The sequence below is a fragment of the Diceros bicornis genome, chromosome 4 (assembly GCF_020826845.1).
Source record: "Diceros bicornis minor isolate mBicDic1 chromosome 4, mDicBic1.mat.cur, whole genome shotgun sequence".
Taxonomy (NCBI): Eukaryota; Metazoa; Chordata; class Mammalia; order Perissodactyla; family Rhinocerotidae; genus Diceros; species Diceros bicornis.
In genome coordinates, this window is record NC_080743.1 from 34,027,252 (window position 1) to 34,041,912 (window position 14,661).

The following is a 14,661-nucleotide window of genomic DNA, read 5'->3' on the forward strand; positions in this document are numbered from 1 at the left end:
GATGGTTTTGATGGAACCCAGTGCATCTGTTCTTGGCCCTTTTCACCATCAGGCCATTCTCTAGATAACCTTGAACTGGATCAAAGGAAGAAAACAAGCCCAACCTAACAAGTAAAGGAGAGATCTCCCTTCAGCTGAATCTAGGATACCTCCAAGTTGATGGGATATGACATGAACCTCATGCATCTTTTATTTTTCGATTTGACACCCTCCTTTTAGAATGTACTTTTCATGGATGGGAAATAGCAAAGTATAGTAATTCAGTATTACTGTGACATTCAATATGTTGATGTTAATGGTGGACTTATTATTTTTAGCATGGTCATTTTTTTTCTTTTGCTTCATCGTTATTTTCTTTAATTTTTTCCTCTGTGACTTTGCCCCTTTTCAGAGATCAGCACATTTTTTTCCCATTTGGTAAGAATCATAGAATTTTTAGTGAAACATATCACATGCTTAGGAAAGTTTGGTCATGCTCTCCTCTCAGGAAAAATAGTTTTTAACTAAAAAACAATTAAGAGTTTATCCAGCTTCTTTCTAGAACAAAGGAAAACCCCAAAATGGAGGAATCCTGCTTTTTATAAGATTTATTTAGCCCCAAGTGCCCAAGAAAGTATGTGCTCATTAGATTGTTTGTATCTCTCACAACATCTACATATGCCTTGCCCGTAGTACACAGAAATAAACCTTTATTAACTGAATAAAGTCTGACATCTTTTTGGTATGTAACTCCCACAAGGGGGTTTTCTTAATGAGTGTGAACTGCTTCTGAATTCTCTAATGTTGCCGTCCTTTTCTTTGGGCTTTTCATAGAAAAATTTTCGGTTATTTTTCACACCAAATTTCCTATAGCGCAATCACTATACATATGAAGTTCCCTGGAATTTGTTTGCATTTCTCACTGTGACTCCATTCTGCTATAGGTACACTAAACCTAAAGCTTCTGTTTAATCAAATGTGAATGACTTAGAACCAGTAAAATGTTTTACAGTTTTCAGAGAACCCTGAAAGCATAGCACTACAAACAAAATTGATTGTATAAAAAGAGGTCACAGACAACAAATAGAACCAAATTCATATATTTTTATTTATTTATGCGTGTATGTATGTGAGGAAGATTCGCCCTGAGCTAACATCCGTTGCCAATCTTCCTCTTTCTTTTTTTTGCTTGAGGAAGATTAACCCTGAGCTAACATCTGTGCCCAACCTGCTCTACTTTGTACGTGGGATGCTTCCACAGCATGACTGACAAGTGGAGTAGGTCCATGCCTGGGATCCGAACCCGCGAACCCTGGACCGCTGAAGTGGTGTGCGCAGAACTTGAACCACTCAGTCACAGGGCTGGCACCTATATATTTGTATATTTTAATGAATTGGATTAGGCATTTATTATATAGGAACAAGTGTTTTAACAATTTTCAAATGAACCACATTACTGTTTTTTGTTCTAGAAGGAATTCTAAAACAATTTAAGCACCATTAAAGTATCAAGTTAAAAGCCTTGATAATGAAAAGAAGTTTCTCCCAAAAGCTCAGAACTGTTCATCAGTTGCTCTGAAATGCAAAGCCCTTCTCTGGGTAGTTTCATTATAGCTTTACTTCTCTTCTCCCGACAAGTAGCTCTAATTTTTTATTATTTAAAATACTCAGCTAGGCTTGCATGCAATTGGTATGCCTGTATCACCTCCCAGCTTGCCCAAACCACTCAAATTACTATAGCAAAGTCACTTTGGAATTTTCAGTTTTAATGTAATCTTGATTGCTGTTGACCTCCAAATATTATTCGATGTCTTCTATGCAAGTGAGTAGTTTTGAATGTTTACATAGCAGTGTACCTCACCCTGCGAGATTATTTGCGACAATGAATGTCTGTATTATTACGGTTGCCTCAGGCCTTCATCTCCTATCTCACCCAACCCTACCTGTTCTACCCGTTAACCTGATGAGCAGTACAGACTTTTCTCCTGATGACCACATATAGTCAATTGTAAACCCTACTGATTCTGTGTCCCAGCATTTTAGTCTCCTCCTCTCAGTACCCCTGGTATCAGGAATCTAATTGTTACTACTGCCCCCAGTTCTCTTCCTTAAACTCCTTCAATGATTCTTCTTGTCTCCTATTAAAATCCGAACACCCCCAGGGAAGCTCCTTTAGGACCTGCCAACTACCTACCTCTCTCTCCTCATCTTTTGCTATTCCCCAACTCGCACTCTAGGTACCAACTTTAATGAACCACCTGCAATTCTTCAGAAACTTTAAAGTAAACAGGCTTCTGGGACTGTACACCTGCTGTTTGCTTTATATGAAATGCCCTTCACATTTTTTTTATCCAGTTGCTTTTTTATTTCTCTCCTTGGGCATGAATCTTTGAGGGCAAAGTCTATTTCTTCACCTTCCGTCTTGATTCCTAACACAGACTGGATGGATGCTGCGTGAATGCTGCTGGATGAGCGAGTGAGTGGGAATGAACGAAATCTTCCTTATCATTTTTCATTGTTGTCTCCTTAGTCCCAATTCAGGTTAAACCCAATTCTGATTTCCTTCCTTCTCCTCCTCCTTCGTTTCTCTTGTAACCATCCCTACATATCTCTGACTCCGGAGTCTATCTGAAGTACACCTCTGCCCTGGTCAAAAACCTTCAATGGCTTACCATTTCCTGCAGAATCCATTTCATACTCAATATCATTTACACCCTCTAGTGGTCAATCTTCAATCAGCCTCTCCAGCTGCATTCCCCCTGTTTCTCCTTGTCCACCTCCAGACTCCAAACTTACCTCTTACCAATTCTTTTGTCACACTCTGTAGCTTTCATCTCTGTGGTTTTGTTTGTGCCGTACAGTCATCCAGGTGTTTCCTTGCTCCAGTCGCTGCCTAGTGAATTAACAGGCAAAATGTACCCTACTTCAGTGAGAATTAGTCCTCCATTCTGTATCTTTCTGTAGCACTTTAATTTTTGCCTCCATTATGGCATATATCACACTCTGCTTTGTGTTGTAACCTTTCTTTTTTGTTTTATTTTTGCATATCTGTATTCTAACAGATTGTAAACTCCTTGAGGTAAGAGCTGAATCAATCCAACCTTGAGAGCCACAGCCAAGCTAGGTTGGTGCTGTTCAGTCAGCATGGAAAGAGCATGTGCTTTAACTTAGGCAGACCTTGGTTTGACTCTCTTATTTTGCCACAAACAGCTATGTGATCTCTTTCATTTCTTTTTCTCAGTTTTCCAACTTGTAAAATGAAGATAATAATACCAAATTTGCCACATTATTATGTAGATTAAATGAAGTAATGTATGTAAAGTATATAGCTTAGTGCAATGGCCCATGGCAGAAATGAAAAAATGGCCATTATTATTGCTGCTGTTACTGGTACTGTAGGAGGTACTCAGTCCTGGAAAAGGATATTGTTTTGTTTGCCTGAGCTCTTAGTATTAATGGTTTTCATTTAATTTTGTGGCTAATTTCTAACTGAATATAACTGAAGCTAGAAATTACTCATTAACCTTACCATTAAATATAAATCTTTTTCTTTTTTTGCTATCTCACAATCTTTTATTACTCATTATGGTATTACAACATTTTTCCTGGCAAAAAGGGTTGGTTGCTTTTCCACCAGTTTTTCCACCAACAGGAGGGCCAAATCACTTCCAATATTTGTGAAAAGAATTTTTCAAACTTTAGTCCTTTTTAACTCAGTCTTTTCCATGCTGTTTTGCAGTAAAGAACATGAATTGAATTTCCTACTTTTAGAGTTATTGAAAGCTGCTTTGTGGTTAGAGGGACCCCGAAGCACTAGAGGGACTTCTTTGTCCTGCCATGTTTCTAACACATCTTACGCTCCCACTTCAGTTAACTGGACAGCACCATCTGAATGCATAGTTCCTTGTACCAGAGAACGTGGTAAAATTGAAGTCAACTAACAGAAAGGACATCTAAAAATATTATGCCTTTATAAATTGTTAGGAAACATATAGTCCAGATCATTCTTAATTTGAATTACATGTTTTGTGCTTATTATCAGAGTTTCTTTGGATTGAAATTATGGGAAGATGATTCAGTGTGGGGAAATACCTAATGTCTCTTTTTTCCTTTTCCAACTAAAATAATGATGAAATCATCAAAGAAAGAAAAGAATACTCAGTTATAGCTACAAAAAATGAAAAGAATTGATCATATATGCTTAAAGCATATGCATCATCTTCCACACTGGTGACAATAGATTAAGAAATAGCACTAGAAATTGACTTAAGACCTAGATCTGGCAGAGAAATGGCATACTTCCAGAGACCAAAATACTGGAAGAGGAGAGGGAATCAGTTTCAGTTTCACCAACTGTTGATGATGGTAGTGGTGGTGGTGGTAATAGATAACATTTAGTAGACAAATTGTCAGGCACTGTGCAAATCAATTAATGTTCATTATCTCATGCAATTTTCATAGAAGTCCCTATGGGATAGGTATTGTTATTTTTATGTTCATTTTACAGATGAAGAAACTGGAGCTTCGACACATAGTCTTACACAATGTCACTTGGCTTGTAAAAGACAGAAGTGGGACTTAAACTGAGGCCAGTCTGACCTGTTGTCAGTCTTCTTAATCCCAATACTCCACCTAAGGCATTGACCTTTAAGCCATAAGGCTATAGACATTCTTTTTGTAGGTGAGAGTGAGGTCAGAGAACAGGACAGAACCTCTTCTCTAGGAATGCAGTAGCTCTTGGCCAGAGCAGGAGCACCAACCAGCCTGACCACTGCTTCTAAGGGCTTTTATGAGGGGGAGTTGCAGATTGATAAAGGGAAAAGTCTTGTTGGAAATCCTTTAAGGCAGTGACACCATTTTATTCTCCTCCTAAGCTGAGGAGAATAACAGTGTGGTCATAGTAGGTGTAGGTACCTCTTGATTCTAGATGTGAGAGAAACATTTTGCTGATAATCTCCATCTGACTATGAAAATGGCAAGATTCCATCCAACAACCCAGAGGAATGAGTTCTCTAACCAGCCTCTGAACTTTTTCCAACAGGCACAGATCCTGTTTAGCTTTGCCTTTCAGCAGTTATACTCTTAGCTTATCCCCTAGTATCCACAGCCCACCATTAGACATCTCATTAATATCACATTAGACAAATTCTCTAAGATTTAACAAAATAATTACCCCAAAGAGTGCACATACCCATAAAGTAATAAATGGCCTCACTGAGATAGTTTACAAACAAAACAAGAAGTGAAAAAATAAAACACATACCCATACCCATACTAAACATGAAAGTCAACCTTACTACTGAAATTGATCTCCCATAGGTAATGAAAGGTTTATGTAATACTAAATGTCTGTTCTTGGGGAAATAAAAGCAAATATGGCTGAAATGGAATAAGGACTGCAAAGAAATAATTCTATAGCAAAAAAAGTGCAATAATTCAAACAAATGTTGGAAATGAAATAACATATTCTATTGATTCTGAGACATACATTGTCACATTTTAACATCTCTGAAATGGGGATTCGTTAAATGATAGCCTCTGTCAAATACTTTCAGTCAAGCAATGGTGGTAATGGATAATGCCCATTTTAAAACATGAGAAAGATGGTGTCGTTTCTGCTCGAATCTTCCTGGCTTTGGATCGCATTCAATAAAATCCAAGAACCTTACCACAGACTGCATGGCTCCGTAAGATCTGGTCACCTGTTGCTTCTCTGACCTCATCTCCTAGGATCTTCCCTCATTTGTACTCTGCTACATGCTACAGCCATGCTGGTCTCCTTGTTCTCTTTGGACCATCCAGTCATGTTTCCACCTCTAGGCCATTGCCCTTGTTATTTCCTCTGTTCTCTGTCGGGAACACTTTTCCTGCTGAGAACCCCATGGTTCACTCTCATGTTGACCTCAGATGTTTATTCAAATAACACCCTCTTATTTAGGCTTTCCTCTGTCATCTTATCTAAAATTGCGTCATCCTAACATTCCCTGTCTACCTTTCTGCTTCATTTTTCTTTTTGCTATTTATTATCAACTGATAGTTCATATTTTATTAATCTTACTTATGGTTTATCTCCACACAATAGAGTATAAGCTCTGATAAAAGCAAGAATTTTTGTCTGTTGTCTTCACTACTGAATCTACAAGTCCTGGAAGAATGCCTGGTATAGAACACTTAATAAATATATGGTGAATATATGAATAAATATGTGCATATGAAACATATATAAATATATAAGTATTTATATAAATATAAATATGCCAAATATAAAACAATAAGTTGATGTATTACATGCTCAAAGGTTGGTGGCTGAGGTAGGGAGGAGGTATGAATATCACCTTAATCCTATCTAATGGAGCATGGACTAGGTGTCACATGTCTTGAGCTAGAAACCTTCCTCTGTTACCAGTTGAGTGAAATTTGGCAAATTAATCCTCTGGGCCTCCAGGTTGGACTGCTTAATCTGTATGTTGTTATAATATGTCAGTTAATTGAGCGTTCTGCTAAAAACAATTGAAAAATGATGACCAGGAATAGGAAGCTAAAATGAATGAAGCCATATCTTACATAAATATTATCACCACAGACAATAGTGGTAATGAGAGTGTTAGTGCAAAAGAATTTTGAGATAACTTGGAGTTCAATTTCCTTTGTTTTATAAATAGTGAAATTGAAGCCCAAGTTTTGAGAGACTTAGCCAAGGTCAAGCGCTAATTCGTGGCAGACCTTAGAACTCTACTCAACATCTCTGATTGAATCCACTGTTCTCTTCACTTTAACTAGTTAGTACACATGGTAAATACTAGTGACTTTTCAAAAAAGAATTATTCTTAAGCTTTTTTGATATAGTGTTCAGGTTAGATTTGGTGAATTCACTTAGCGGCAAGAATACATAGATCAATTTATCTCAATTTGTGGTCTAATTCAGCTTACAGAAGAAATTGGAAAACTTGAAGATAAAGTAGAATGCGCTAATAATGCCCTGAAAGCAGATTGGGAAAGATGGAAACAAAATATGGAAAATGATATCAAGTCAGCATTTACAGATATGGCTGAGGAGAATATCCACTATTATGAACAGGTAATTAGTGATATTTGATATTGCTTCTTTTTTAAAGAATTATCTTCTCTTTTACTTTCTATCTGTCCTATGTTGAAAGAGTCTATTGAGGAACCAAGTGTCACATTCAAAAGCCTCTTTGGTGGCTCAGAGCCAGTGGTATTGCCAGTTAATAGAGTAATGCTAAACCTACCCACCGAAACCAATGTGTTTATGTGGAGGGAGGATGTTGAGTTTTCCTTCTTACACAGCATGCCCCAAGTGCCTAATTTGAGCTGGAGTTCATGTGAGCAAGAATTATGCTACCATTTTTTTGTTTGTTTGTTTTCCCCTCAGTTTCTTGTTTTGGAAGGATCTGAATTCTTCAAAAGCACTTGATAACGCTTCCCAATGATTCTCCTATTTTATTCCCTTTTCCTCTCCCTTTCTTATATTATAAAGGATTTGCAAAATAAGGAAAGAAACAGAGGTTTGAATGAGCAGAAAATCAGTTCAGGGCCTGTACCTTATGTCCCTGCCATCCCCACCTTACCTTATTCAGAAAAATCAACAAAGGAGCATGCCATTCTATTTCTTTTTTTTTTCTGTGAGGAAGATCAGCCCTGAGCTAACACCCATGCCAATCCTCCTCTTTTTGCTGAGGAAGACTGGCCCTGAGCTAACGTCCATGCCCACCTTCTTCCACTTTATGTGGGATGTGGCCACAGCATGGCCTGACAAGCGGTACGTCGGTGCGCGCCCGGGATCCAAACCCAGGCTGCCAGCAGCAGAGCGTGCACACTTAACCGCTATGCGACGGGGCCGGCCCTATTTTTTTATTTTTTATTACAGTTTAGTTTAGTTCAGGTTTTTATTTGTTTTTTTTTTTTTTTTTTTTAGTTCAAGGAAGAGCCTAAGTCATCATTTTGCTTTTCACATGATTATTTTTATTTACTTACTTTTTTACAACTAACAATTCCTTGAGGCAGTTATTATTTTAAATGATTTTTATGTTATCACTTTCTTCATCCAGCATATTCTAAACATTTTCTAGAAGATACATTTTAAACATACATCTTAAACCTTATTTCTGACTGAATTAATGAATATGTAAAATTGATACATTAGGAAAATGATTTTATGCTTTATCATCTACAGTACTTGTCAGTTTAAAGTACTTTAAATATTGTGTATTTTGAAAGATTAACTAACTGATATTGATATTTTCATTCAGCAAGAGTTACTTGAGTCCCTGATGCCACCAGACACTGTGCTGTGCCCTAGAGGGACCTCAGTACTCAAGACAAACAGAGTCCCTTTCTCAGGTGGTTACAGTCAGTGAGGAAAAGTCAGTTAAAACAAAAGATAATAAGGTATAATAAGTTCTAGGATAGAAAGACATTGCAGGAGCAGCTAACCTAATCTAAAAGGAATGAGGAAGTTGCTTCAGAGGGATGTTTAAGCTGACATCTGAATGATGCAGAAGAGGAAGCCAGTTAAAGATGGAGAAAGAGGTTTCCAGGCAGAGAGAACACAAGCTCAAAAGCCTAGAAGTGAGAGAGAACACTTTCACATAAGTGAGGTTCTTTTTTTGGAGGATGGAAGAGTGGAAGTAGTGTTGAGGTGAAAAGTGAGGCTTGTAGGGGAGGAAAAAGTTTTCCTCGACACTCTTAGGGTCCTTGGCTGGGTCTGAAAATTAAGGTAGATTAGTGGGAGAAAAGCATGCAGATTGATTTAATGTAAGTTCTTGTGACGTGGGAGCCTTCATAAGGAATTGAAGACCGGAAGAACAGACCTAGAGTATTTTTATGCTAGATTTGATGAAGAGCGGGCAGTCGTGTAGAAATGTCATGGGGTAAGGAGTATGACGTAAGTGTCATAAACTGGGAGAAACTTAGCAAGGCCTGTTTGTTAGGAGTCTTCTCTGTGTCCCTTTGTCTTCAGAGATAAGGTTGCTCCTTTCCTCTGGGTATGGGGAGGGCACCTGTCACATGAAGGTTTTATGACCTGCTTCAGGGGATAAGGGTTGGGGGAAGGTCAAAGTGACATTCCTGCTTCTGCCGTTTTCTCAAGCTCCTTCAGCTTAAAATATTTAATATGCCAAGGTGCCATATTTTGGGGTAGCTTGCCCTGAACCCCATTAGGCTGAAGAGGTCCTTGTAAGTTTGCTCTTTTATCTTTCCCTCTAAGGGAAATGGGAAATGCCATTGAAGAGTTTTCCGCAGGGAAGTGACACTATCTATTGGACTTACCTTTTAGAAAGATCACTGTGACTGTATATGGGTCAGAGTGAGCAGAGCTGGATGTGATGAGACTAGTTAGGTGACTGTTGTAGCAGCAAAGACAGATGTGAACTGATACAGAGATCTCATGGTAGTGGGCTGGAGATTGGTGGACAGATTCAAGTGATTTTTTTTTTTTTTTTAGTAGGTGGGATTGGAAAGATCATTTTCTCTCTCTCCTCAATTTTTTATTCTACATTAACAAACTTAAGTAAATTCAAGTATCTAAAAGGAATTTCCCACAAATCTCAGATTTTTAAATGATTTAAAATATTTCTGTTGAATAAAGCACGTTTACCACCATAGACTTCATTACCACTTAACTGTTTAAATCCACAGAAATAACTTTACCTCTCCTTTACAATAGAAACTGTCCATACGGACGTTACAGGATTGTTATGACAATCAACTAGAAATAATTTATAAGAAAATGCCTTGAAAATTAGAATATGTAATATATTATAAGTGATTATGATGATAAAACATAACTATATTAGGGTATAAAAATCACATGACAAATGCACCTACTGTATTTTTCTTTAAATGATAAGGTCTGCAAAACTTTCTAAGTTTGGACTTTTTATTTTTTTAAAAGAAAATGTTCATAACAATTCCATAGAACTCCAACTGAAATATTTGGGTTTTGACTATACCTATCACATAGATACATATTTTTATCATTCTCATAGATTGAGTTCAATTTATATAAACTGTTTTCTTAGAAACAGTTAAATTAGCATCACTGTGCCATATTGCCATATTGCAAATTTTGTTCTTCATAGCAGCTTATATAAGTATGTTTTTAACTCTTTCCTCCAAGTGAATTATATTTCTAAATGTTATTAAAAATGTGTCAAGTGTACTGCATCTCGGATATATAATTTTTGGTGGAATCATTTGTTTTCTTTATTATAACTCCAAAAGACCCCTACAGCTCTAGTTATTTCTTAGTTTTTTCCGGAGTGAATAACTTTTAACTGACTTGGCACATCAGCGGTATAATCAGGAAGTTGGAGCCCTTAAATAATCAAGGCTTCCTAATTAGCACACAGACTGTGTGGCCTGAAACAGCAACAGTCTGCTGTTATCTGTTAACTTCAGAATATCTCAGATATACAGGGAAGCAAAATGTTCCAGAATCTTTCCATTTCCTTTTTAATTTAATCACATTCTTATGGAAATACTTTTTTTCCATCAACATTTGCAGAGATAAATGCCCAAAGGGGTTTGTTCCTAGCGTGATAGATGAAATGGGGTTTAAACATTTGCCTTTAGACTTACTTTTATGAAATGAAATGGTCATAGCTTGTTTCTAACTAAAATTTAAATATCAAAGTGGCAGAGAAAAATCAGTTTAGAAATAGAGGTATAGGTCTGATCAGAGGCCAGTTATTGTCATAAGGAAATGTTCTACTTAGATGTATGAATTGACTTGGAGACGTTTGAAACCAAATATAAAACAGATATCTCCGAATAAACTTTGAATAGGTAAAATGATGTTTTTCCCGTTTTGTCCTATATGACGAGTAATTAAGAATCAATGTGAGTCTTCTTTTAAAAAACATAAATAACAAAACGATCAAACCAAAAATCCAATTGAAATAGGTAAATAATTTCAAAGTATGTAGATACCCAAATAACCGAAGAAAATTATTTCCTGCTAAAATGTGAAGAGGTGCTAAAACCATAAAATATAACATGTCAGATAAAGTGCATGGATATTTTCTAAATGTTCCCTAGTATGTAGAAAAGAGTATCTGTTTTTGTTGTTGATACTGATGATAATGATGATGGTGATGGTGATGGTGAAGAGATTTGAAAGGTAGTGGTCCTTGGCAGGTATTGCAAATTGAAAGAATGTACTCTTTGAAAGTTTAATTTTAATGCTATAATCATGAAAATATCATGCAATTATAATTTTTGCCAAATAAAGCAGTTTGTGCTTAAGTGAATGTAATACTTAAAGTAATATAGTTTATCCTTTTTCACAATTTATTTTAGAATTTCTAGTGAATGTATGGAAGTCTTTGTTTCATAGCCTTATTTTTCTGGTTATAAGATTACTACATGCTCACTAAAAACAAACAAACAACAACAAAAGCCAAGTACACTAATGTATAAAGAATACCCATAACCTTTTCTCATAGAGAGAGGTACATTTAAATAAACAATTATAGGAAAATAATTTGCTATGTTAAGATTAAAATACTTTTAAATTTCTGCATGACCCTTTCTGAATGTGTCAGCGTAAAACAATATTTATTTTGTGTCATGATGATTACAGTGGATATATGTTATTTTGAGTTCTAAATTTTTCTCTTGTTTAAATACTTTTCCATAAATGATATAACCTTCATATAATCCATCATGTTAATATACCTTTATTAGCATAGATAACTACTAATAATTTTTACTTTTCTTTTTTTGCTCTCATAAATAATACTATTAAAAGTAATTATGAACATTAGATTTTGAAAACTTTCTTGATAAGAATTTCAAGAAATTACCAGGTCAGAGATCACTTCATTTCAAATGCTATCAATCTTATTTAAGAATGTCATTTGCTTCATGTAAAATCATTCATTTAGGATTCTATTAGCATCAAAACTCTTTGCCAAGCACTATGGAGCATCCAAATTCAAACTTAAATCTTGCTATTAAGAGGTTATAGTTTATTAGGGAAGAATAATAGGTATATGTATTTTTCATTTGAGTAATACAACTTTGTAATGTGTTATTTTTTTTTTAGTGGAGGAGCATTTAAATTCATTTTAATTACTTGAATTGTGATGAACAGACTTAATAGAAGGGTTCTATCATTACTGAATAATACAAATATATGTATCTCCATGGAAATCTAGGAAGCAGAAAAACAATTATAGTGTAGGACATTTTCTGGAAAATAAATGAGGAAAGAAAAAAATCATTATAAGGGTACACTCTCTAGCCAAATGAATAATACAGCTAATGCTTTCCTAAAATCCAAGTCCAGCTATTTATAGACCATTTAAAAATTACAGAAATTTAAAAAAATTAGATATCACAATAGTGCTTCTACATAGTAAGTAGTGGATGAGCACTGAATTTTCAGAAAGTTCTTCAGATATAGTTGTATTTATTTAGGAATTCATTCCTTGTTATGTTGGGGAATGGTAAAATAAATTCTGGTGAAAGAGTTTGTTTTAAATTCAGTGTTACACTACATACTTTGTAACATTTTGTAAATTTTCTGAATATTTTAAACACTCTGGTGCACTTAAAGATAGCTCCCAAGCGTTGTGACTTTAAGAGGTTAATCTATTTCGATAATGATTATAGAACTGCCAGCTAAGGAAGATTCTGAAGGGTGGCTTTTAGATTTCTGTTAGAAATTTCATTCTTTTTAGAAAAACTGAAAATCATATAAATTATGGATTTGGTGCTCATCTACATGAATTAAAAGGAGCAGTGAGAGGGTATAGCTTCCCTAGGCTTAATTCTATCCAACAAGGAGGAACTATTTGGTAACATAGCAGAAACCTGGGGAGAAAGTACCATTTTCAAACTCTGGGAGGTAAAAACAAAGGAAGGAAATCTTGGCCATTCTCATTCTTATTCCCTAGAATTTAATAAAGTTGTTTTAAAAAATTACAGAAAACTTAGTTACAATTTCAAAGATACAGACCCAAAAAGAGAACATGACATAAGAGGAATGAACAATTCTAAAAAGCAAAAGGAGTGAAGCATTAAAGAATTAGATAGGGTTACACCTTTAGACCATGGACCATGAAAGGCAGATGTAGAGAGAGGCATACAGTCAAAGATGAATCCGGAAGAAACAGACAGTGTCAGAGAGGAAAACGTGAGGTTTTTGGGAAAAAAAAGTGAATGACTTCCAAATAGTACTAAAGTCAAATGAAAGTGTGTGTGAAGAGCCTCTTTTGGAAGCAAGAAAATTAGGAATAAGCTCCAATAAAATTAGTAAAATGAATTGCTAATGGAGACCATGTTATGGAAACTGAGAAAACAGAACTACTTCATTGCTATTTTACTCCTGTTTTCTCCATCAAGGAGAATGAAAATGTAAGTTGAAAGATTTAGGCAAATATAAGTAAAAGGTAACTAAAATCCAGTGTATTTGAAGAGATAATAAAACAACAGTATTCTGTTTCCAATGAGCAGAACAAAAGCCCTTCCTTTACCAAACCAAAAGCAGTGGTTGCAAAGCGCTAGTTGAAGCCCTTAATTCTAAACTGACTTATGTGGGGAAGATCGACAGACTTCTGCTCACTCAGGAGAAATGCACGCCACTTTTCTTTCCCTAGGTGAACACTAAAATTAGCTCCAGAGAAGGTTTGGGGGAATACTGGAATGATGGCATCTGTCTGAAAAATAGTTAACCTCTGTAATTTCTGATACACCCCACACACAGTCACCTAATACTCTTCAGCGCTTTGTTAACAGCCTTTCTTGTAGAGAAAAGGATGGAAGTGCTAGAGCGTTTTCCCAGATAGAGTTATTCGGTATAATTTTGATCCCAAGGAATGACAGGTATAGTTTTTGAATTTTCCTTTGAAATGTTGGGACAGAGGCATAATAGATCGTCTGTATTGAGCCGTTTAAATTATTTTTTATATTGACAATCTCTTGGGATGAAACTTTAAAGTTAATGTGTCTCAACTCCTTTTCCTAATCGTAAGAACAAAGAAGTTGGCTAGACCTGGAATAATTTAGAGTTCAGGGATTTTTGAATCCATATCAGGGTACTTTTCTTTTTATAATTATGCCTCATAACATGAACTAATGCTGGTACCTGACCTAGTCCCTAGGATTCAGGAAGACAGATTTCCTGGTGTTGCTAAAACAGCCCTTCAGAAAAAAGCAGTCTGTATCTTTGGAACTATTTGAAGAATGTTTCAGAACTACATTATACACCCTAGGATTGAATAGATTCCCATTATGTGTAGGCTAGATTTCCTGGAAAGCAAACACACCAGCTTGAGAGGCTTAGATGCTTAGATATTTACTCAACCTAACCATTTTTATACTAGTTAAATTTTCCAATCCATTACATTCTTGTACTCACATTATCTGCTTTCTTACTCACTGAGAGGCACGAACTGGAAGCCTGAATGTCTAGATTAGCAAATTCAGGCTACATCACGCCACTTTTCTATGGACCATCCAATTGATTTAGGGATGGTCATCTTCATCAAAAGGAAAACACCAAGTTGTCATCTTCTTAATGCCATTAAGTGGTAATCCATTGAATACCTAGGAGCTTTCCCCTTTGTATTTTTAGTAAAAAGACCAACACTACTGATTATTTAATGATTAATCTGTCCTTCTTTTTACAATCTATGCCATGGAAATCATTTTTTGATG

The 14,661-nt window shown here is 35.8% G+C and overlaps 1 protein-coding gene across 4 annotated transcripts in view; it reads left to right on the forward strand.

The window, feature by feature from the left end:
* SNX7 (sorting nexin 7) overlaps positions 1-14,661 on the forward strand; it is a 102,404-nt gene that overhangs the window by 64,742 nt on the left and 23,001 nt on the right. For 3 of the 4 annotated variants that reach the window (XM_058538607.1, XM_058538606.1, XM_058538605.1), the window contains exon 8: positions 6,905-7,057. The exons of the other annotated variant lie outside the window; for it this stretch is intronic. In XM_058538607.1, the coding sequence (XP_058394590.1) occupies positions 6,905-7,057 (153 nt within the window). The remainder of the gene's footprint in view (positions 1-6,904; positions 7,058-14,661) is intronic. 4 annotated transcript variants of the gene reach the window in all.